General features: G+C 42.0%; 1 protein-coding gene across 7 annotated transcripts in view; it reads left to right on the plus strand.

Moving 5' to 3' along the window:
- MTRF1 (mitochondrial translation release factor 1) overlaps positions 1-15385 on the plus strand; it is a 30127-nt gene extending 14742 nt beyond the window's left edge. For 6 of the 7 annotated variants that reach the window (XM_043533506.1, XM_043533480.1, XM_043533489.1 and 3 more), the window contains 8 exons: positions 1620-1711; positions 2527-2608; positions 3267-3374; positions 3465-3637; positions 8768-8885; positions 11019-11155; positions 13529-13627; positions 15188-15385. In XM_043533506.1, the coding sequence (XP_043389441.1) occupies positions 1620-1711; positions 2527-2608; positions 3267-3374; positions 3465-3637; positions 8768-8885; positions 11019-11155; positions 13529-13627; positions 15188-15307 (929 nt within the window). In that variant the 3' untranslated portion in view covers positions 15308-15385. The remainder of the gene's footprint in view (positions 1-1619; positions 1712-2526; positions 2609-3266; positions 3375-3464; positions 3638-8767; positions 8886-11018; positions 11156-13528; positions 13628-15187) is intronic. The other variant, XM_027823738.3, reaches the window with a different exon arrangement.
- Positions 15386-25928: the final 10543 nt, after the last annotated feature.

Raw genomic sequence — 25928 nt, forward strand, 5'->3', positions numbered from 1 at the left:
AACCTACTCTTGAGGCCTCAAAGTGACCAACTTTGCAGAGCAGGCCAGTGTCATGTACATTACACATTCAAAGTCACGTGAATGCTGTCTTTAGCTAAAATATTCTAGAAAGCTTTGTTTTTAAGACTACTGTAAGCCCTTGTTTCATAGGGCTAATGACAGTTTTCTTCCTAGGGACATATTTTAGGTAAGGCTAATTTATTTGGGCTGAGGGGGTGATTTATAGTACATCAGACTTGACATTGTAATTTAAATTTAGATTTTGGTGTTTGGTTCATTGATATCTATTAAATTATGGGCTTTGCACATCTCTTCGGAGATGCTCAATCCCAAACCCTGAATTGTCAGGCTTCAGTTTAACCTTATGTGAAATACTAGTTCCTTGCAGATATTTGAGAACTCTCATGTGGAGTGAAATAAACAAATGGTTATCCCACAATCAAAACTATGCCCAGTGGTTTTCAACATATTGACTCACGATGTGGAAGATGTGGGTGGCGGGGGAGAAAGCAAGGTAGAAGAAATTGCTGATGATACCATTATTAATATTAGGACTAGGAAGAAATGCAAAGAATGGAGCTTACAAATTTGGTAATTGTGCAACACTGGCAAGTGAAATTTCGAGTACGTGGTGTAAGGTAATGCACACACTAAATAAGGAAAGTAACCACTGATAGTACTACATACACTAATGGGTAGTAAATTAGTAGCAAGAGACAACAGACTGTAGAGCAGGGAGAACTTCGAATGGCAGCCAAAAGCCGATGTAAGGGATGCAGTGTCTACACAGACACTACATTGCCCTAACTACACTGACATAAGCCCTGCACCTCTCGTGGAGGTGGAGTTATTATGTCAGTGTAATAGGGCACTTATATTGGCGGGAGCAAGGCTGTAGCGTGTACACTGACATAATTAGGTTGAGGTAAAATCATTAAGTCGACCTAATTTTGTAGTGTAGACTAGGCCTTAGTGGTGCTGCTAGATCAAGGACGAGATAAATTGGTGGGAAAGCTTAGACTGCCACTGCCCTTGCTTTTCCTCTTCCTTTGGTAAAATAGAGGATGTTGGTCTTCAGGGTTGTTGATCCACCATAAATTTACTTTTAAAAACAAACACACAGATAAAAATCCTGATGTATTGGGACCCCACTCATTCTCAGTAAGGGGATAGTTCAGGATCCCTGCCTATTCAGTCCATAGTCTCACTGTTGAGGCTGCCAACAAGTTTGCCAATTAAACTGTAAATAGTTATTAGTTTTAGTAGGAATTAGATTATCAGTTTGTTTCACATGTGCCAGTGAAGAGCTGTGGCATAGGGAATGACTTTTAGCTGCTACTGACTTTGGCTAGATTTGAACTGGAGACATAGAGGTAAAATCCTGTGTTCCCCATTTCTAGTCTCCCAAGCCATCCAGGGCTCCTGAAGATCTGAACATTTAATTAGTAATGTACATCATCTTATGCTTCTGTCGTTATTTGGTATTTCATGCTGAGAATAAGCAATTCCCTGCAATGGAAACGATTATCCATTGTAATAGGTGTAATTTGGCATTTGTATTACAATTTGCTCTAAACTAAATAGATTGGTTAACATTTATTTCTATCATTGGAATTTAGAGCTAGACAGCAGAGATGAGAAACAGATGCTAGAACTTGCCTTGGAAGAGAAGGAAATCATTAACCAAAAAATCAACACATTTTGCAAAAAGGTGAGCTAGAGGTGAAGGTTACAGAGTCTTTAAGATGAACATCTCTTGACATCTTCATTTACAAGTCTTCATACAGCCACGCAATTTTATTGTACCAGACAAGATTTTTTTAACAACAGACTATAACACTTGCTGTTAATGAAACAGGTCTAGCTTCTGTTTTCTCATTGGAAAAGACCTGGAAATGTTCACTGTTAGAAAGTCTCACTACTGCCAAATGCACCTTAGAAGCTCTTTCTTTTAGACACTTTTTGTATGTGTGCTTGTTTGTTTGCTGTCATTGAAAAGTCTGTAACACAGTGAACTACTATGCTACAAAGACATGGCATGGGGTTCCGCCAGTTGTTCATGGCAGCAGAGAGGATACAGAGATGTCTTGAAAGGCTTTATCCTCATAGAATTTTCAATCCTTTATCATTTTCTTCAGTTGAATGAGACCAGTGTGTGAAAATAATTGTAATAAGAGAAGCTGAAAGAAATCCAGTGGAAGGCTTTATGTTGTGAATCAAGTGTCTGTATTTTAGAAAATTAAGATAATCTGATTGTATGAAATAGAATCTTCGGAAAAATAAAGTCAGTGTCAGTGTAAACTGACTTTCCTGGCTAGTATCATTATGTTCACAAGGGAGGCTGCAGTGATTGATTTGGTGGTCTCATGCTTGGCATTGTGGAGTCAAATTTTTAATTAGCCTCCATTAACACACCAAAATTTCAAAGTCTGGGGTTTGTGCATGTTCAGACTGATGCAACCATGAGAGCTGGCTGTAAATTTGATCGGGAAGGGAGATACTGATATTTTTTTTCTTTCTTTTCAGCTTTTCCAGAGTATAGTGCCCAGGGAGAAACATGATGAAAGTGATGTTATATTAGAGGTGACATCGGGCAGAACCACTGGAGGTCAGCAAAGTCATCACAAGTAAAGGTTACTCCAAACCTCCATCCAGGTTTACAAGGCTTCATTAAATTAGGCTTGAATAAAGACTGGGAGTGGATGAGTCATTACACAAACTAAAAACTATTTCCCCTTGCTAATTTTTCCCCTACTGTTACTCACACCTTCTTGTCAACTGTTTGAAATGGGCCATCCTGATTATCACTACAAAAGTTTTTTTTTTCTCCTGCTGATAATAGCCCACATTAATTGATGAGTCTCGTTAGACTTGCTATGGCAACACCCATTTTTTCATGTTCTCTGTGTATATATATCTTCCTACTGTATTTTCTACTGCATGCATCCGATGAAGTGGGTTTTAGCCCATGAAAGCTTATGCCCTAATAAATTTGTTAGTCTCTAACGTGCCACAAGTACTCCTCGTTCTTTCTGCTGATACAGACTAACACGGCTACCACGCTAAAGGCTTCAATTGTTTCTCTTACATTTTAATAATGTAAAATGGCACTTTGTAGAGATGAGTATTAATTTATCTGCATAAAGCACTATCTCCAACGACAATGATCTTTAGAGTTACTGCTAATGCTAAAAATTGGTAATTTTGAGGGAAGAGTCTATAAACTTATATTTCATGTTGTGCTGTCTAAATATTTAATTTTGTAGGTGACATCTGCCAACAGTTCACCAAAGAAATGTTTGAGATGTACCAGAATTATGCAGATTACAAATGTTGGACCTTTGACATTCTGAACTACACACCAGCTGAGATTGGTATGATAATGTTCTGTTCTTTCTGCCAACAAGACTAAGTTAAAGCTGTGTCTTTGGACTGTACCTCTTATGCAATATTTGTCTTTCAAGGTGGATTGCACCATGCAGCTGCTCATATTTCGGGAGACTGTGTCTACAGGTATTTAAAATATGAGGGAGGGACTCACAGAGTTCAGCGAATTCCTGAGACTGGCCTCTCGTCAAGAATGCAGCGTATTCACACTGGGACAATGTCAGTTGTTGTCCTACCTCAGCCAGAGGAGGTAAACTAACCTTTAATCAGAATAAAATTGAAGTGTCTTCCTGGCTTTTCTTTTTGGCATTTGAGTGTGTTATATTTAAAACAACAAACCCCAAAGGCTAAGCCAAGTTACTGCTATTATTTTATGGGTGCCAACGTGTATTGTCAAGTCCAGACAAAGGATACACAAGCTTTTCTTCTGTGCAAGGCTGTAACTCTTGGCTCAGCACCTGGCTAAATGATTCCCTACAAACTTTACTGGATCCTCAAAAGCAACTTTTTAGAAATACACTACTGCCTGAGATACAGTGCAATTCAAGGGCATAAGGATACAGACCAGTCAGCTTAACTTCAGTACCCAGAAAGATAATGGAGCAAATAACCAACCAATAATTTTGCAAACACTTAGAAGATAATAAGGTGATAAGTAACAATCAGCATGGATTTGTCAAGAACAAACCAACCTAAGAGCTTTTTTTCAGAGGGTAACAAGCCTTGTGGATGGGGGGAAATGGTAGATGTGGTATATCTTGACTTTAATAAGGCTTTTGCTACTCGCATGACCTTCTCATAAACAAACTAGGGAGATACAGCTTATATGGAGCTACTATACCGTGGGTGCATAACTGGGTGGAAAACCGTTCCCCGAGAGTAGTTATCAGTGTTTCACAGTCAAGCTGGAAGGCATATCGAGTGGGGTCCCACAGGGATTGGTCCTGGGCCCAGTTTTGATCAATATCTTCTTCCATTATTTAGATAATGGCATAGAGAGTACACTTATAAAGTTTGCAGGTGATGTCAAGCTGGGAGGGATTGCAAGTGCTTTGGAGGTTAGGATTAAAATTCAAAATAGTCTGGACAAACTGGAGAAATGTCTGAAGTAAACAGGATGAAATTCAATAAGGACAAATGCAAAGTACTCCACTTAGGAAGAAACAATCAATTGCACACATACAAAATAGGAAATGCTGCCTAGGAAGGAGTACTGCGGAAAGGGATCTGGTGGTCATAGTGGATCACAAGGTAAATAGGAGTGAACAGTGTAACGTTGCAAAAAAAGCAACATTATTCTGGTATGTATTAGCAGGAGTGTTGTAAGCAAGACACGAGAAGTAATTCTTCCACTCTACTCCGCTGATTAGACCTCAGCTGGAGTATTGTCTCCAATTCTGTGAGCCACATTTCAGGAAAGATGTGGACAAAGTGGAGAAAGTCCAGATGATAGCAACAAAAATGATTAAAGATGACCTATGAGGAAAGACTGAAAAAATTGGGTTTGTGAGGGGGGACATAAAAGTTTTCAAGTACATAAAAGGTTGTTACAAGGAGGGGCAAAAAATTGTTCTTGTTCACCTCTGAGGATAGGACAAGCAGCAATGGGCTTAAATTGTAGCAAGGGAGGTTTAGTTTGGACATTAGGAAAAACTTTCTAACTGTCAGGGTAGTTGAGCCTTGGAACAAATTGCCTAGGGAGGTTGTGAAATATTTGGCATTGGAAGTTTTGAAGAACAGGTTAGACAAATACCTGTCAGGTATCGTCTAGTACATAGTCCTGCCTTGCGTGCAGGAGACTGGTCTAGATGGCATCTCGAGGTCCATTCCAATCTTACACTTCTATAATTCTATGGAAGTTAATGTTGTTAAGCTCTCCAGCTCCTGGCATTCACAAAACTGACTCACTAGGAGTAACACCAATTCTAAATTAAATAATGTATTGAGGCTTGGGAGTACATCTAGACAAAAGTTTGGTATGACACAATCAACCTTTCGGAATATTCTTTTTTCTTTTCAATCACACATCTTATTTTTGGTACTTTCCTCTGCTTAGATACACTCTAAATCTAGGTATCACCTTCAGCTCAGCCCTTTACCACACATCTAAATTGTGTCTAAATTTTGCCACTCATTTCTGTACATTTCCAAGAGCCAGCCTTTCTTCTCAGTCCATTCAGCTGAAGCTGATCCAGGCCTTCGTTGTCTCGCATCTCCATGGCTACAAACTCCCTTTTGGTCTTGTTTCACTTAGATCCATTAAAAACATTGCAGCAAAAATCATCTAGGCTTGTAACTTTGACCAAGTCACTTCCCGCTTTGCATCCCTCCACTCGCTCCCCCTTATTCACCCTATCAAGTATGAACTACTTGTCTTAGCTTTTAAGGCCCTTTGTGGCCTATCTCTAACCCTGTCCTGTCATAAACCTCAGCCAAAATCTTCAAACCTGGTGCTTAAAATTAAACTTGTACCTAAGCTGTAATTTTCAAAAATGCCAAGACAGTTTAGTAACCTAAGAACCATTGACTTGACAGAGTTTGTACATGTTTGTAGAGTGCCTTGAACAATGAGCCCATGGGCTCTAGGCAGGCCCACTGACGGAGTGGGGGCAAAGGGGACAATTGCCCAGGGGCTGGGGCAATAAAAAAGGGCCCAGGGGCTGCTGCTGCGGTAGCTGGGAGCCCCGGGCCCTTTTAAATTGCCTGGGCTCCAGGGCTCTTAGGCGCGTGCTCCTGAGTCCCAGCACCCACTACGGGCTGCAGAGCAGGGGAGGCAGGGACGGCTCGGGGGAAGGAGCTGGGCACAGGACCGCTGTGGGGCAGACTTGAGATCGGACTCAGGATCCAGCAGCCGCTGGTCCAACATCTGTAGCAAAGGCACTGGCAGCACCCCACTGGGTGCTGGTCGGGCTTTGTCTGGGGTCCGCCAGGGAGGAGAAGGGCAGGGTGGGTCTGGGAAACGGGATGGGAGGGTGTTTCGGTGACAGCGCTAGGCTGGTGGTGGGGGTGGTGTTTAAGGCTATTTTGATTTGGGCTGGTGGCTGTTCTTTGGGGTTATGTGGCTGATCTCGTTTGGGGATTATCACTGGTATTTGGGAGTGATGGGATGATTGGAGATGGGGACTGGTAGTTGGGGGTGGGGATGTGTTGCTGTTGGACTCTTGTAGAGTCTCACCAGAGGATTTATTTATGTTCACTAATAATAATCCTGGTGGATACTCCATCACTGACCATTTTAAAATCAAGATCTAAAAGATCTGCTGTGGGAATTATTTTGGGGAAATTCCGTGGCCTCTGTTATGCAGGAGGTCAGACTCACTAGATGATCACAATGGTCTCTTCTGGCCTTGGAATCTATGAATAAGAGTGTAACGCTCCAAAAAGAGTTTCAGCTGGTGAATGAGTAATATGTCAAAGAGGGACATACAAGCATTGGGGGATTATTGTGAGAATTTTCATACATCCACAGCTTTAGGTTTATAAAGCCCATTAGTGCACAGTAGGTAAATTTAATCATTATTTAGGTCACTGGTTAATGTTGGGACCCTCCCTCTCCCATATATTACTACTCTGTTTGTTTCAGACAGACTTTTAGTTGGGATTTTCCTTCATGTGCTGGGTAGGAAATTGGCAGAGGGATGAGGATTAGCTGGAACATAATGCCACAATGAATTTGGCTCAGGGAGATTAAATGACTTGCCTAAGGAAACCCAATGAATCAGTGGCACAGACAGAGAGAACCCAGTGTGCTGCTCTAACCTTTAAGGCAACATTATATTAAGTATTCCCTAAATTTAGGCATAAAGGGCCTCATTTTTAAAGGAACCTCAGTTTGGCCTCCTTTGCAGATTGTTGCATAGGCATGCAGTGCCCATGACAGGGGAATTCTCTGGCTGCTTGTGGGCTGGTTCTGGTTCAGGGAAGGGGGGGGATAGAATGCCACCTTGGGTAAATCACTTAATCTCTCTGGGCCTCAATTTCCTATCTGTAAAATGGTGATAGCAATCCTACCTTTGTTTGTCTTGTCTGTTTAGATTGTAGTCGCTGTAGGGCAGGGAACTGTCTCCATGAGTGTGTACAGCACCCTGCACAATAGAGCCCTGATCTCAGTTGGGACCCAGAGGTGCTACTGTAATACAAATGCATAAATAATAACAGCTGTAATGGTTTCCCACTTGGACCTGAGTTATGGCATTTGCATGCTCAAGTACCTTTGGATATGTTCCTAGTTTTTGGACCGGTTCTCTGGAAACACCTTTTTAAAAAAAAAAAAAAAGGCAGATCTTGGCTGGTTACTAGAGCATCAGGTTACCCCTGGCCTGGGGAAGGAAGGGGAGAGGGAATTCTTCAGTGTTGAGACATTGCACTGCAGGTTTCAGACGCAACGCCTTCAGGTAGTGACACAATTACAAAAACTGCAGTTTATTCTGCCTCATCCTCCCAAAGGCCAATGAGAAGAAACTGCTTTGGTGATATAATGGGGAAGGGGCTGGGTGGTATCTGAGAAACAAATAAATTCTGAAGCAGCTCTGGAGCTTGCAGCAGTCCCAGTTGGATGAGAAAGGCAGCTGGATGGATACCCATGGGGAAGAGCTGAAAGTTAGAATCTCTGTGGTTGGTAAATGTGTATTAGAGAAAATGATCCACAGAAACACAGACAGTAGGACACTGGAAAGAAGCAAAGGTTCCCCTGGGCCCCACTGTAGGGAGGCTGTGCACATCCTTTCTAGGGGGCCTGTTGACTGTTCTGCCCTGGGGCCCAGAATTGCTGTCGATGGGCCTGCCTCTAGGTGCTGCCACCACACAGCAATAAATAGTAACCTTTCTCTGTTCTTCAGCAGTTTGAGGACCTTAGCCTGCAAACACTTACACATGTGCTTAAATCAATGGGACTACACAGGGGATTTAAATTAGGCACATTCATAAGTGTTTGTAGGATTGGGGCCTTTAGGTGTAGCACAGATCCACACTGGTGTGTAAGTGTGGGAAAGAAATCAAAAGTAGTCTCTTGTACTGCATCTGCTTCTGAGTCTCCCTGCCAGTTGTTGTGGTTTTACAATAACATTTTCCTATTCTTTAAAGATTTTTCTCTCCCCTGTTGCTATGTGAAAGATTTTGCACAAATAGGGGAACTGACCGATTACACAGGGGAAACCGTGAAATTGACTACACACAAATAATTATCAAAGGCACAGAGTAAACAAACTGAAAAGAACAGAAATGTTGTTTGTTTACTAATTTCTTTCAGTTACAGTCACCTAGGTGTTCCTGGTAACAATGGGAGGCAAGCAAATTTTGGATAGAAGTGGTGTTTTTAAACTGATAGTATCTCTTTAAAATGGTTATAAGCAGATGGTAACTTAATTTTCTTTGACTCTAGGTAGATGTTAAAGTGTATCCTAAGGATTTGCGTATAGATACTTTTAGGGCCAAAGGTGCAGGAGGGCAACATGTTAACACAACGGACAGTGCTGTGAGAATAGTTCATATTCCCACTGGTAAGTGTGTCTTGGATTTTGTATTTTTAAACCTTTGCCTTTTAGTGCATAGATGCACATAACCTAGATCCCAAAATCAAAGGCTCTGATCCTGCATGCTGCTTCACGTTAGGCACTAGGGTCTGTCTGCATGGAACAGCTGGCAGGACTGCAGCCAGTACAGAGAAAGTCAGGTGGCCCTTCTCATTTTTTGCAGGGGAATGTGTTTGTTTATGTCAAAAATTGCATGGTCAATTTTATCTTTACAATGTGACAAACTTCACAAATGGACCACACTTTAGGGTGAGACAGGGACATCGTGGAAGACGTAAATAACTTCTGTAAACTGAGGACCCTTAACCCTCATTAAAGTTAATGACAATTGAGGGTACAGTTTGCAGCATCAGGTCCTATGTAAACAAAGGACTGAGATAAGTACCTCCTTATGTAAAGTGCTTTGAGATCTGTTGATGAAAAGTGCTATATAATTATTATATAACTGTATACACCTCTACCCCAATATAATGCTGTCCGCGGGAGCCAAAAAATCTTACCGCGTTATAGGTGAAACCGTGTTGTATTGAACTTGCTTTGATCCACCGGAGCACGCAGCCCCCCCCCCCCCCCCCCCCCCCCCCCCGGGAGCGCTGCTTTACCACGTTATATCCGAATTTGTGTTATATCAGATTGTGTTATATCGGGGTAGAGGTGTATATATGTACATACGCACACATACATACGCACACACACACAATGTAACCCTATATTATTATTTTAAACATCCTAATGTAGAAAGGGCAAATTACATTTGAACACGTTAGCGCCATGGTTCTCAAACTTTTGTACTGGTGACCCCTTTCAACTAGCAAGCCTCAGTGCGACCCCCTCCCCCATAAAGTAAAAACACTTTTTAATATATTTAACACCATTATAAATGCTGGATGTAAAGCGGGGTTTGGGGTGGAGGCTGACAGCTCGCGACCCCCTACGTAATAACCTCGTGACCCCCTGAGGCAGAGGTGGGCAAACTACGGCCCGCGGGCCAGATCTGGCCCACAGGACTGTCCTGCCCAGCCCTTGAGCTCCTGGCTGGGGAGGCTAGCCCCCGGCCCCTCCCCTGCTGTCCCCCCGTAGGCACGCCACTGCGCGGCCAGCACTCTGGGTGACGGGGCTGTGAGCTCCTGCCGAGCAGAGCGGCAGCGTGTCTACCTCTGGCCGGGCGGCGTGGCTGCCAGACATGCTGCTCTGAGTGGCATGGTAAGGGGGCCGGGGCGTTGGATAAGGGGCAGGGTGTCCTGGGGGGCAGTCAGGGGACAGGGAGCAAGAGGCGGTTGGATGCGGTGGAGATTCTGCAGGGGAGGGTGGTCAGGGGACAGGGAACATGGGGGGTTGGATAGGCGTGGGGTCCCGGGGGGTCTGTCGGGGGCAGGGGTGTGGATAGGGGTCAGGGGATGGGGAACAAGGGGGGTTGAATAGGCGTGGGGTCCCAGGGGGCCTGTCAGGTGGCGGGGGTGTGGATAGGGGTCAGCAGATTGGGAGCAGGGGGGTTGGATAGGGGGTGGGGTCCCAGGGGCCGGTTAGGGGTGGGGGGTCCCAGGAAGGGGCAGTTAGGGGACAAGGAGCAGGGGGGAATTGGATGGGTCAGGGGTTCTGAGGGCGGCAGTCAGGGGGCGGGAAGTGGGAGGGGGTGGATATGGGGTGGGGGCCAGGCTGTTTGGGGAGGCACAGCCTTCCCTACCCAGCCCTCCATACAATTTTGCAACCCCAATGTGGCCCTGGAGCCAAAAAGTTTACTCACCCCTGCCCTGAGGGGTCCCGACCCCCAGTTTGAGAACCCCTGCGTTAGCTGGTTTAGATGAACCCTGGACTCCCAGATGCAGCACCATAATTAAAAGTGACCCAATGAACCTCAATAAAAAAACCCCTCAAGTTCACCTCTACCAGCCGTGTTAAAACTTGTTCCATTTACACTACAGTTCTAAAATATACTAACTAAAATGTTTTAAAAATACACCTTTTATCCTAGTATGAAGAGGCCCTTAGAGTAAGAGCAGGAGGTCTGAAAGGTTTCATTTGACTAATGTTTTAGGATTAATCCTGTTTGTTGTTTGTTATAATGGGTCTTCGATCAGTGTTGTCTTGAATTCTACACAGGATTAACAGTAGAGTGTCAGCAGGAGCGATCACAGCAAATGAACAAGGAACTAGCTTTGCGGACACTGAGAGCTAGGTTGTATCAGCAAATCATTGAGAAAGACTTCAGCAAAAGGCAGAATGCTAGAAAACTGCAGGTGAGAACATGTTTTCCTTATTGAAACTTGGAGATGACATTATGCCATAGCTTTGAGCTTTCAGGATTAGCAACAATAATTTCCCCCTTTTTTTTGTGTGTGTGGGCAGTAGGGGAGGTGTGTACAGACGGATGTAGGTAAAAAGGAAAGCATGTGCTTGTAAATGTAGATAAGAATCAGGCCCTTAATTACCATCAAGGCCGGTTTACATTGGTTTGGCAATGTACGGGGGCCTTAAGGTGGATATAATTAACCAAATTTAACTTCATAACTGCATGTAACTTACACCCACTTTAACACTCTTTTACACTAACAAGCGATTAAAGGAGCTTTTGTGTAAATGAGAATCTGGTCCAGTGAGTTTTGGTAGTCACATTCTGAAATACAGTAATTGCTAGGATCCTGCAGAGTGGAGGGAAAAATAACAACATTCTTGATACCAAAAATCTTGCCACTTTAGAGCCATACGATAATTTATTATGTCTTTGGAAGTTTAGCCAACCTATTGAGGAAGAAATAATTTAGACTGATTAACCTGTAAGTAACTGAAGTTAGTTTAAGTTAACCTTACAGACGAAGTTAAGTTGTAAGGTTCCCCCCCCGGCTGTACACTACCGTTCTTCTCTCTTGCTCTGAGCATCTTGCTCTTTACAACATGAACTTCAGTGGGCAGAAGCAATTAAAAAAAAAGAAAAGAAAAAAGCTTCAGTACTTACAAACTTCCAAGTGAGTTATTTAACCATTAATTGCAGATTGAATTTAAATTAACTCAGTCACTACAGCTGATGAAACCTTTATCTCTTGTTTGGAATTTAGGCTGAGATTTTTCAAAAGCTACCTAAAGGATTTGGATGTGCACTTCCGATTAAAATTAATGGGAATTGGACAGCCAAAGTGAAACTCCCACCCTTAATGTTTCACAATGCATTAAATCAATTTCTTGTTTGGAAATACAAACGTGGCTGCAAGTGAGATTTTCAAAATCTCCTAGGCGAGTTAGGCACCTAATTTCTGTTGATTTTAAATGGAAGTTGTGCACCTGTTTCCCTAGGCACTTTTCAGTATCTCACCCTCCATTTTAAAAAAATAAACAAACTACTTGAAATTCAGTTTTGAAACTTTCAGATTTGTTTGTAACTCCATCTTGTCACCACTAGAAGACACCCTATATCACAAATACTCTGTTTATTCCTTCGCTTGTGTTCATTTTTCTGAGCCATACTCTAGTATGGCGCCTTCACCATCCCTCTGTTATAGGGAGTACATTTTGAGTTTGCTGATTACGTAATTAGAAGTGCCACTTTAATTATCATTAGTGGGAATTGCAGCCCTACAGATTCATCTGGCTAGGACTGTGAGAGTCCCAAGCAAAGTTACTTGCCTTGTAAAGATAGTAGCCATTCAGAATGGGAGATTTAAACTGAGCTGGCACCAGCTGGTGGCTTCTCACTTTTAAAATGGGAAGCTATTTTCACAGTCTTGTGATACTGAAGAACAGCTCTACACCATTCTTCTCAAATTGCCCCCAAATGCATCTTTGAGCTGAAATCAACTGTGGAACATTTCAGCTGAAAAAATGTTTATTCAGAAAGTTTGACTGTTCTTTAGAAATGGATGGTTATAATGGAAACTGCCTGACTAGTTCAACCATCGCTTTCTTTGCCAGCAAAATTTATAAGTAATTGTATTTTCTTTAGTGACCGAGGGCCAGAATTTGAAAGGTATTTAGGCACTTAAAGATGCAGATAAGTGACTCGTGGGATTTTAAAAAGTTTGTTTAGGTGACGAGGCACCTATTAGAATTTTCAGGATTCCTAAGCACCTAAATACCTTTCAAATTCTGGCCCTGCAGGCCTATCAAGTGCCCATCAAAGTCAATGGATACTAAGTGAAGCCCACTGCTTTAAACAGTTATGCACGTGAGCAACTATGCAAGGTATATGAGGCTATTTACATGTGAAATTACTCACCTGCATAAATTTTGGCTTCTTAAACTATTTAACAACTCCTGTTATCACTACAGAGCCAATGCAGAAATAGGGAGGAGGGATGTCATAAGCCTTGGCAAAATTTATATTTATACAGTAGACCAAAATGTGTAAGAGGCAGTTATCAGATTAATAATCTGTGTGTTCAAGTACTGTATTCGCAAAAAGAAAGGGAGGACTTGTGGCACCTTAGAGACTAACCCATTTATTTCAGCATAAGCTTTTGTGAGCTACAGCTCACTTCATCGGATGCATTCAGTACAGTATGTATCTACAGAACAGGTTGATCTATTTCAATCTAGTTTAAGGGTGCTCATGTGCTGCTTTTGAAGGGTTTTTGTTATTAAAACTCAAAAAAATAATAGAAGTTGTTGTTGTTGTACAGATAGGGACAAGAGCCCAGTCAGAGAGAATTCGTACCTATAACTTCACCCAGGACAGAGTCACTGACCATAGGATCTCATATGACGTCCGCAATATCAAGGTAGTTATGTTTATGATGATACATGTAAAATCTTTTCAAGAGAGACAGTGTGTGTGTACCTATATACATTCTTATTACATCACTAGCCAGAGTTAATCTTGTGAAAGTAATTACTAAATTTGTCAAGAAGCTAAGAGTGGACAAAAATTGTGAAGTACCATTAAATGCCACTAACTACTGAACATCATTATAGGTTGGGAAAGCCTATATCTTTCTTTCCATACTTTGTGATATATTATTAAAGGTGAGATACAAAAGAAAATCACTAGCCCCATTCTTTTGTTTTTTGTTTCTCTATTGTATAAAGAAGGCCTGATCAAGCACACAGTACTCACCTGAGACATTCAGTGAGTCCTTCACCAAACCAGGGAGGACTAGACTTGACATTCTTAATATATGTAGGGTAAAAAAGCAAGAAGTTGTTTGTCTAAAAATTAAAAAACAAATGGACTGCTCCAACCCATAACTTCCAGTCTGTCTTTGTATGGTACAGAGGCAAAAAACACACACTTTAAAACTTTTTGTTTTGGTGGGGGTTTTTTTTGTTTTTGTTTTTTTTACTTTGCAGGTCACCTTTAAAGGAAACAGAAAAGTTTCTTTTTAAGGTTATCTGACATTATATTTCTGGGTAAAATTCTATATATGATTATATTTTTTCACTTGAATGTGCCAAACAAATACGTGATATGCTAGTATTCTGTGTGAGTTCAATTTATGGGTAGATTTTGGAATAGTTTTAGCTTTTGGGCTAGTATGTTTTGGATTGATTTTTAACTCTTAGGACGGGTTTCAAGATTGAGTTTGTTCTATGATTTGGATTTACATTTTAGGATTAGATTTAAATTTTATTGCTCAGGTTTAAGATTTAATATTATTGCATTCACAGAGCGAATAGCACGTACTTAATTGTGCCGAACAATGAGCTAGACCCCTTAAAGAAAACAGATCCCTGCCCTTGAATATTTACAGTATGTTAAGATGTGACATACAAGTGAGGATCATTACAAAAATAACAATGTGGGGGAGAATTAGACAAGGTTCAATAAATAAGATATAATGACAATTTAGATTATTTACTTGTTCATCTTATTTTTTAGGATCCTGTTCTGATACCTTTACTCACATTGAATAGTCCCATACTCCAGAAATTGTCCAATTGAAGTCAATGGAAATTTTTGTGAGTAAGCTGCAACTCAGCATGAGTAAAAGTACCAGAATTTTTCATTACAATATCCTACATCCCATCCATTCTTGCTAGATTAATTAACTTCTTTTAGGCAATGGGGTTTGACAGATACAAGATATTGCCAGTATTTCCTTTTGTTATTGCCATGAAGATGTTTTGTAACCGTACGCTGTTCTTCAGCAGCATGCCTTCGACTGACTCATTTACACCACCCAAAACTGATGTCTCACCAGGGGAGTAATGCAAAATTGATGGGTTGATGCATAAAGATCAGGATTCATGCAAATATATTCCAGGAATTTTTCTTGATTGATCAGCATTCAAAAAATACTGGTCTGTACTAATGATTAATGCTTCTCTCTTTCATTTGATAGGAATTTCTCTGTGGTGAGGGGGCACTGGATGAGCTAATCAACAAGTTGTTGGAATCTGCAGAGATGGAAGCCCTAATTGAACATTTAGAAAACTTTAAATCTTTAGAAGGAGGAGGCTGATGTAGGTCTTGTACTAAATACAACACCAGTCCTTGTAATTCTGTAGAACAATAAAATGGAAGTATTTGTTAGATGTCAGATGTTGATAAAATCTGTGTCTTTCTTTCCCATATTCTGTGGTCAAATATGAAGTTGTATTTTTTTTTTAATGGTGCAACATGGCTTTTGAAAATATTTTCACATTCGCAGATCAGCTTTAAGTTTTTGTTATTTTTGTGTAGAATTTAGTACTGGTGAAAGGTGCCAGCCTAAGAGCAAACTGAAATCTGCAGTTTATCCACAGAACAGTGCAGGATCCCCTGGGCAGGATCCTCTAGGAGGCTAATATGATGGGGAAAGTAGTTTAAGAAGCCTTACTGAGGGCGCAGGAACAAACCATCCCGATGTGCAGAAAGAATAGCAAATATGGCAGGCGAGCAGCTTGGCTTAACAGAGAAATCTTCGGTGAGCTTAAACACAAAAAGGAAGCTTACAAGAAGTGGAAACTTGGATAGATGACTAGGGAGGAGTATAAAAATATTGTTTGAGCATGCAAGGGTGTAATCAGGAAGGCCAAAGCACAACTGGGGTTGCAGCTAGCAAGGGATGTGAAGGGTAACAAGAAGGATTTCTACAGGTATGTTAGCAACAAGAAGATGGTCAGGGAAAGTTGGGGACCCTTACTGAATGGGGGAGGCAACCTAGTGACAAATGATGTGAAAAAAGCTGAAGCACTCAGTGCTTTTTTTGCCTCAGTCTTCACAGACAAGGTCAGCTCCCAAACTGCTGCTCTGGGCAGCACAGTATGGGGAGGAGGTGGGCAGCCCTCAGTGGTGAAAGAACAGGTTAAGGACTATTTAGAAAAGCTGGACATGCACAAGTCCATGGGGCCAGATCTAATGCATCCGAGGGTGCTGAGGGAGTTGGCTGATGTGATTGCACAGCCATTGGCCATTATCTTTGAAAACTCATGGTGATTGGGGGAGGTCCCGGATGATTGGAAAAAGGCAAGTATAGTGCCCATCTTTAAAAAAGGAAAGAAGGTGAATCCGGGGAACTACAAACTGGTCAGCCTCACCTCAGTCCCTGGAAAAATCATGGAGCTGGTCCTCAAGGAATCAATTCTGAAGCACTTAGAGGACAGGAAAGTGATCAGGAACAGTCAGCATGGATTCACCAAGGGCAAGTCATGCCTGACTAATCTAATTGCCTTCTGTGACGAGATAACTGGCTCTGTGGATGAGGGGAAAGCAATGGATGTGTTGTTCCTTGACTTTAGCAAAGCTTTTGACACAGTCTCCCACAGAATTCTTGCCAGCAAGTTAAAGAAGTATGGGCTAGATGAATGGACTATAAGGTGGATAGAAAGCTGGCTAGATCGTTGGTCTCAATGGGTAGTGATCAACGGCTCAATGTCTAGTTGGTAGCCGGTATCAAGTGGAGTGCCCCAGGGGTCTGTCCTGGGGCCGGTTTTGTTCAATATCTTCATTAATGATCTGGATGATGGGATGGATTGCACCCTCAGCAAGCTCACGGATGACACTAAGCTGGGGGGAGAGGGAGATAAACTGGAGGCTAGGGACAGGGTCCGGAGTGACCTAGACGAATTGGAGGATTGGGCTAAAAGAAATCTGATAAGGTTCAACAAGGACAAGTACAGAGTCCTGCACTTAGGATGGAAGAATCCCATGCACAGGCTACAGGGGACCAACTGGCTAAGTGGCAGTTCTGCAGAAAAGGACCTGGGGATTACAGTGGATGAGAAGCTGGATATGAGTCAACAGTGTTTTGCCAAGAAGGCTAACGGCATATTTGGCTGCATTAGTTGGAGCATTGCCAGCAGATGGAGGGAAGTGATTATTCCCCTCTATTCAACACTGGTGAGGCCACATCTGGAGTACTGCGCCAATTTTGGGCCCCTCGCTACAGAAGGGATGTGGACAAATTGGAGAGAGTCCAGTGGAGGGCAACGAAAATGATTAGGGAGCTGGGGCACATGACTTACAAGGAGAGGCTGAGGGAACTGGGCTTAAGGACTAGATGACCTCCTGAGGTGTCTTCCAACCCTAATCTTCTATGCTAGGCAATGCAGGCTTCCTCTCAGGGTGTCTTGAACCTTGATGAAGAAGGAGTCAGAGTGCAGATTTGTTTCTATGCCTGTTCAGTCCTGGGCCCCTTTGCTCTGTAATTCCATTTGTGGAGGTGGCTTTGCAATCTAGATGTGTCCCAAGAGAATAGGGCTGAGACCACCACCAACTTCCAATCACTACTGATTGGGGTTAAACCAGTAATAAACAGTTTGTCTACGCATGCCATGACAGCCAGCCTCCCAGGCCGACTGACAGATTTGGGCTTGCACTAGCGCTCTAAAAATAGCTTTGTAGACAATGCTTTGAAGTTGCAGCTTGGCCTGGAGCTCAGGCTCTGAAACGCACCCTCCTCCCTCGGCTTCTGACCTGAGCTCCAGCCCAAGCTGCAACTTCAAAGCACTGACTATACAGCTATTTTTAGAGCACTAGAGAGAGCCTTAGAAGCCTGAGTCTGTCAACCTGGCATGGGAGGCTCACTCCCGTGGGCTGTGTAGACCTATACCTGAAGGCTCTGATCCAGCCCATTCCCCTAAATTCATTCTATAGTAAATTCAATACTTCTTAACATGGGCCCAGATCGTTCCCTCTCAAATTAAAACCCCTGGCCGGAGCTGTAGGAATGGAAACCTCTGCAAGCCCTCCCCTGCCTCCCAAGATATCCACACATCATCCCATCAAGGGGTGGGGCAGGGCACTCACTCTGCCCCGCCCAAAATACCCAAAACCTGGAAGATTGCTGGGAAGCCATGGGAGGCCAAGGCTACCAGTGTGGCAGACCTTGTCTCTGACCATCAGGTGGGCCCTCTTCCTCGGTATTTTGGCAATGTGGCTTTCTACACAATTCATAACCTATCTGCAAACAGTATTCAAAGAGAATAAAGGAAAATCCAACAAATTCACAAATAATTTGATCAGCTCTAGTATGTGTGTGTCAGCTCAGGTGGGAATAAGAGGCTTTAAAAAAAAAACAAACACAAATTACTTCACCAATTAATTACACAGCTTCAGCAACTTACAAGGTTTTCTTAGAAGGTGGGTATTTCATCATATTACATTCCAGATCCAGAATTAATTAGTTAAACCTTATAAAGTACTCAAAGATAAAAAGCTCTATCAGAGTGCTAAAAAACAATAATCCGAAGCCTCACTTCTAGTGTGTACGTGCAAGAGAGATTTACTCTGCAGTGTTTCAACTGCACCACCTTAGGGATACTTGCAACTAAGTTGGTTAATTTTCTTAAGCCCTTCCTTGTTGTTGATCGTTTTGTGCACGGTGATGAGAAAGGGGAAAGCAGAAGGGAGCTCCACTCTGCTGCTTAACTTCTGATGTCCCCAGTGCAGGCACTGAAGTTTATCAGCCAGGTCCTTTCTTCCAGCCCGCTCCAGGGCATCCTGAAGGATCTTTGTCTTGTTAAGTTTATTCCATGATCGTTCATACCTGCATTTGTCACATCAAACATTACAGCATCGTGATCAGTCAATATAAGATATACGTCATCCCCATTTGTACTTGAAGTGCACCAACTGCTATGCCAGGTTTCAGAGTAGCAGCCGTGTTCGTCCGTATTTGCAAAAAGAAAAGGAGGACTTGTGGCACCTTAGAGACTAACAAATTTATTTGAGCATAAGCATGAGCATCCGATGAAGTGAGCTGTAGCTCACGAAAGCTTATGCTCAAATAAATTTGTTAGTCTCTAAGGTGCCACAAGTCCTCCTTTTCTAAATGCTATGCCATATTTTATAAAAATGTATTTATTTACCGCCCCCCAACAGAAAAGATACTGTTTGAGGCCTTATTTTCCTTCTAACATCTACTGCCATCTTAGGATTGCAATGGAGATAAGAGCAGGGACACTGTAGCAGAAAATAGTCTAAGCTCCTGGGTCTGCACTTGCAGTAAGAAAATCAACACTGGTGGAGCTATACCCGTTGTGAATTACTGGTCCTAATTTCCCATGGCCAACATTTGCAAAACTGGGTACCCTAAATTTAAGGTCTTTTGTCCACATTTAAGTACTTAAAACAGGGCATGATTGTCCATAGTGCTGAGCAACCAGCGACTCCCACTGACTTTAATAGAAGCTGCTGGATGCTCAGCACTTGCAAAAATCATCACTACCAAGAAATAGTCCTCAGCTGGATGTTATTCTAAACCAACTTATGGGAGTGGTATTAATGACAAACCACAATGTTAAAAGGGAAAGAAAAGTGCCTTTTATAATGGCAGGAAATACACCCCAGAGAGAATACAGTTGCTCATTGTATCCCTGTAGAACAAAGCAGGTACAGATTAAACCAAAGTACTGTACTGTACAGTAATCCTTATTGCCTTATAGTTTAAAGTTTGCCTGTAAAATAAAAATTGTAACAAACAAATCAAATACTTGCTTTACCTCTCACTTTCTTCAATACTCATGACTGTGTATAATCCCGACCTGGTACTTTGGTATAACAATGGTAATCATTATTAGGCAATACTTTTTCAGAGATTCCAAGTCCAGAAGGGACCATTGTGATCATGACCTTCTGTATAACACAGGCCACAGAACTCTCTCCCCCAAAAATTTTTAGAGCTTCTTTTTAGAAAAACATCCAACCTTGATTTGAAAATTGTTAGTGATAGAGAATCCACCATGATCTCTGGTAAATTGTTCCAATGGTCAGTTACCCTCACTGTCAAAATTTATGCCTGATTTCCAGTCTGAATTTGTCTAGCCTCAACTTCCAGCCATTGGACTGTGTTATAACTCACTCTGTTGAAGAGGCCATTATTAAATATTTGTTTCTCATATAGATACTTCTGGACTGCAATCAAGTCACTCCTTAACCGTCTCTTTGTTAAGCTAAATAGGTTGAGCTCTTTGGGTATGTTTACACTGCAATAAAACACCCATGGCTAGCCCAGGTCAGTTGACAAAGGCTCTCAAGGTTTGGGCTGTGGAGCTATAAAACTGCAGCACAGACGTTTGGGTGGGCTGGATCTCGGGCTCTGCAGGGTCTCAGAGCTTGGGCTCCAGCCCAAGCCCAAACAGCTGACACGGGCCAGCCATGGGTGTTTTATTCCAGAGTAGACATACTCTTGGATTCTATCATAAGGCATGTTTTCTAATCCTTTACTCATTCTTGTGGCTCTTCTCCGAACCCTCTTCAATTTATCAACACCCATCTTGAATTGTGGCATGAACTGGGGACAATATTCCAGCACCACTCGCACCATTAACAGATACAGAGATAAAATAACCTATCTACTTTTACTGGAGATTCCCATTTATGCATCCCATGATCGCAGTAGCTTTTTCGGCCACCGTATGACACCTAGAGCTCATGTTCAGCTCATTATCCTCCATGACCCCCAAATCTTTTTCAGAGTCACTGTTTCCCAGGCCAGAGTCCCCCATTCTGTATGTATGGCCTACATTTTTTGTTCCTAGATGTATTCATTTACATTTAGCCATATTAAAATGCATATTGTTTGCCCCCCACTTACCAAGTGATTCAGATCACTTTAAAACAGTGACTTGTCCTCTTCATTATTTACCACTCCCCCAATTTTTGTGCCATCTGCAAACTTTATCAGTTATGATATTGTTTTCTTCCAGGTCATGGACAAAAATATTAATAGCATAGGGCCAAGAACCAAACCCTGCAGGACCCCACTGGAAACAGAACCCCTTGATGATGATTCCTTGTTTAGAGTTACATTTTGAGACTTATTAGTTTTTAATCCATTTAATGTGTGCCATGGTAATTTTATATCATTCTAGTTTTTTAATCAAAATGCCATGTGTTACTAAGTCAACCACATTACCGAAGTCTGAGTATCTTTCATCAATACTATTAACTTTATCAACCAAACTTGTAATCTCACCAAAAAAAGTATCAAGTTTTTGACAGGATCTATTTTCCATAAACCCATATTGCATTAATTACATTACCCTCCTCTAATTCTTTATTAATTGAGTCCCATATTAGTCACACCACTATCTTGCCCGGGGCTGATATCAGGCTGATAGTCCTATAATTATCTTTCCACTTTCACTCCTGTTGATTCACAGATCTTCACTCTCTCTTGTGAAACTAAAAGCAAAATACCTATTTCTGAAGTCTCTGGTTCTGGTCTTTGGGTTATTCAGTCTGCTGTTGTATTTCAGTCCCAGTGAAATGCACCATAACAAAGCTAATCAAATTCTAAATATCCATCCAAAACTTCTATTTGTTCACTTTTTATTTCCTAACCCTCTCTTTTCCTTTCTGCCTCTTTCTCTTTCCGCCACTCTTCTCTCCTAGGTATCTGAAAGTTAGTACGATGATACACTGCTATGGTGAACATACTAGACCAGATTAAGTGCCACTGAGACAGAGACCTATGCTGGGTTTATAGTCAGCTGTGTGTTCTCTTTCCCAGCTAGAAGCTCTGTTGGCTGGTGTGCAGATGGGGGACTATAGACCTGTCTTGTCACCATCTTTTCTTACCTGTTTTGGAGCAGGTGGGGTTGTGTCTAGTTATGGGCAGTAGCAGGGAGCAGTTCTTGCACCCAGGATTTCAGAGACTGCTGCCCCCTGCCTGGGGGAAGGAATTGTTGGTGCAACAGGAGACCCTTGCAGCCTCAAGCAAGGGCCAGACACAAACTGCCTCATTTGAGATTGTTTGAATTAACATACAATACAAAAGGGGTCATAGCACTCAATATTACAGAGGGATCCAGGAAGGTGGCCTTAGCAATAAGGATTATTTCAGTGACTGCAAAAATCTAATATATTGAAAATATCCACCAAATTGCTTTGTGTGGCTAGTTGATTGGACAGGGATTAGAGGTCATCACAACAGTTTGCTTAATAACTGATTCATCCATGGGTGTGTAAGAATACAAAGCTAGCGATATTGTATTTGTACACGGTTATGCTTTAACCTCTTTTGGGCAGGCACCCTGTTATTTGTCTGGCACAGTTTACCTCCTGTTCAGCAATAAGCACATTTAGATTGCTACAGAAACAATAATAAAGGTGGAGAATTGAATAATAAATAACTTTAAAGAGAGGAATTTGTTCATGCTGCACACAACTCAACTGTCTCATCTGTACGCTGAGAACATTTCTATCTCCTCTTGGACATGCCGAAGTTTTGCTGCTACAATTCTAACAAACTTTAATGAACATTTTGACATTGTGTCTGTATCAAAGTATGAACTCCACTTTGTATTATGTATTGAACATATCTATACCTTTTGGTGGGCAGCCTATTTACTGCATACCATACAGCTGCCCTACCTGGAAAAGGTAATGGATGTCTCACTGAAGAACTATCATTGAGAAGCTATCAAGGCTGCTGTCTAGGGTGACTGAATTTTATTATATCAACTACTGGTCCTACCCAGCGTTCAAGTTTTTTCTACACAGGCGGGGCAAGCATGACTGGTGGAGGGAGCTGGATCTTCCCAGTGGAACATATGGCACAGGAGTGACTTACTTAAGAGCAATGTTCGCTGTGTGCTGGAGGACTGACCATTGCCACATGTAAGAAGGACGTGAAGGAAACAGAATGCAGGAGAAACTCTACCCAGCCTCAAACACTGCTGACAAACCTGGGACTCACAGATGCTGTATGATCAAACCGGGGAGTTTCGGCAGTTATCTTGTTTTCAAAAATCTGTAAGTCTTGAGTAGGTTAAGTGTAAAGTGACTCTGATTAAGAAATTCCTTTGCTAAGTCTGCGTTTCTAGCGTTCTTGCCAATCTGTCCCCGCAAATGGATTAAAATAGAAGCTCAGAGTGACCACAGCATAGGTGGGATTCTGGGGGAGCATGTGTGAGTGGGGGACTGAGAGGTCTGACACTGGTTTCAGGATTTAGGGCAGCTGGCGTCAGTCTGCCACATGCTGAAGAAGGGTGCCAGATGAGATCTGAACCTGAGTGTGTGCTCTTTAGTCCCAGAACTAGAAACAGTGACAAGACTCTACCCAGACAGAGTTAGCTTGGAAGCACATGGGACCCAGCAAGTGGGTTTACTTGCAACAGACTGCTGACCATACAGAAGAATAGTGGGTCAGGTTGTGACAAGTATCATATAAACATTTCTTTTGAATGAGATAAGAAAAATAGGAATAAGCTAAAAGTAGCCCCACAGGTCAGGGCTATCTTAACTGTAGGATGTGGATGAAAGTATAAAATGATTAATACAACTATTTATTTGAAAGGATGAGGGACTTTGCACTCCTCTCTCAGCTTGAGCTACTTACCAGCATTCCAGCATTTTCTGTGCTTGAGTCTTCTTCTCTGTGCTAGCTGAGTGAAACTGGGTTATTTCTGCTCTGCTGAATCCCAGCTCATTAGCAACAATTGTCCACTCAAAACCCAGCTGCTTACCCAGTTCTTGTACTGATTTCAGGTTAATCACAGCATCCTAGTAGTCAAACAAATTCACATTGTTTAACGTATTGAACACAAAACTAAAAAATGAGGAAAACTAGCTAGTGGGTAGTATTGCTGAAAATGATTTGGGGGGTATAATGGATCACAAATTGAATATGAGTCAACAATGTGATGCAGTTGTGAAAAAAGCTGATATCATTCTAGCATATATTAACAGGAGTGTCATATGGAAGACATGTGAGGTAACTGTCCCACTCTACTTGGCAGTGGTGAGGCCTCAGCTGGAGTACTGTGTCCAATTCTGAGTGCCACACTTTAAAAAAGACGTGGACATTCTGGAGACAGTCCGGAGGAGAGGAACAAAAACTATAAAAGGTTTAGAAAACCTGATCTATGAGGGAAGGTTAATGAAACTGGGCAGGTTTAGTCTTGAGAAAAGAAGACTGAGGGGACCTAATAACAGTCTTCAAATATATTAAAGGCTATTATAAAGAGGATGGTGATCAATTGTTCTTCATGTCCACTGAAAACAGGCAAGAAATAATCAAACTTGCAGCAAGGGAGATTTAGGTTAAACATTAGAAAAAACTTTCCAACTGTCAGGGTAGTTAAGTACTGGAATAGGCCTCCAAAAGGGGCTGTGGAATCTCCATCATTGGAGGTTTTCAAGAACAATGCGATGGACTAGATGATCTCGATATCCTTTCCTGCATTACATTTCTATGATCCTATGACATGTACGTATTGAAGTAAAGAATGGATCATCTTTTTGTTATGTGTACGGTGCCTAGCACAGTGGGGTCCTGGTCCATGACTAGTGTTCCTAGGTGTAACCACACAAATAACAGTAATAAAAAGCCTGGAGGGATTTATATACACATAATATATCGGCAAATAGATGTGCACAAATACTACATATTTGGTGGTGGTACATATTTGATAAAAGGTGGAATCATGCAGTAAAATGCATTTATAATGCAGCTTTGGATATGTCTACACTGGAGCTGGAGGCATAATTTTGGCTTCTCTGAAACACTTTTGGAGAATATGCTATGCGACAAAAACAAACAAATAAAACCACCCCTTTATCTGAAGATTAAGTGTACATTTTGTTTACCTCTTGGGCTTTATTTGGCATTTTTAATGTAGATTCCACTTGAACATCTGGTAAAACTTCTTTACTTCCTATGTAGCAGCTATCATTGGGATGGCAATAAGAAAGACAAGTATTTTCAACTAGATATAATGCAATAGTATTTTTCACAGCAATTATATTTCACAAATTACTTTCCAAAAGTATCAATACTAATAGTTCTTACATGCCTATGGCATTTACTGTTTAAACAGCATCAGCTCCTCTAACTGCCCTGGAAAAGCCAAGAGATGCAAATGAGCAGTAGATAATACCCCACAGGTCCTGTCACAGAGGGGTGTCAATGCTTCTGGGCTCTCTTTATTGCTGTTGAAATCCAGGTCTGTCCTGAACTGTGATGGGGAAAATCAAGGGGAATGCATTGTGGAGGAGGCCGTGGTGTCAAAACCTAAGGGTGCCTTCATGCAGGCTACTGGCCCATCTGATGGCTCAGGGATACTTCTCAGGTGAAAGCTGATCAGCTGTTCACCCCATCAGATCTGGGCAGGAAATAAGAGACGGCAGAGTCCTTTTCTTGTGCTCACGTTTCCTGACCTTGCTGTTCCACCACCTCTTTACAGCTCTAATGGAACACTGTGATTTTCTGAGCCAGGTCCCCCAACATTTCATTGATACTAAATGCTTGAGATGATACATGAAAATTAAAACCAAAACAAATGCTGCTGTGCACAAACTTATGCTTGTGCAAATTAGAGCCCAGTACGAAGTCAACGTGAACATGTAATATGACTATACATTCGTCTTTAAGCACATTCCCTATTTTTGGTTGTGTGCGAACAGGCACTTTCCCACACTGCTCTGCACGCTATATGGAGTCCAAACTGACCTTTCCTGGGGTTTGGCTTTACTGACAGAAATCAATTAACAATAAGATCACAGAAAATCCTGCTTAAGCTGTCTCCCCTCAGCCCAATCCCTGGAACCTCTGTTCCACAGAGTCACTCCCATTTCCTTTGTATCTATGTTGGAATAATGAGGCATATGCCTCACTGACTCAGCTTTCTCAGCAGGGTCAACACATGCTAACAGGT

Source organism: Chelonia mydas, chromosome 1, assembly GCF_015237465.2.
Source record: "Chelonia mydas isolate rCheMyd1 chromosome 1, rCheMyd1.pri.v2, whole genome shotgun sequence".
NCBI lineage: Eukaryota > Metazoa > Chordata > Testudines > Cheloniidae > Chelonia > Chelonia mydas.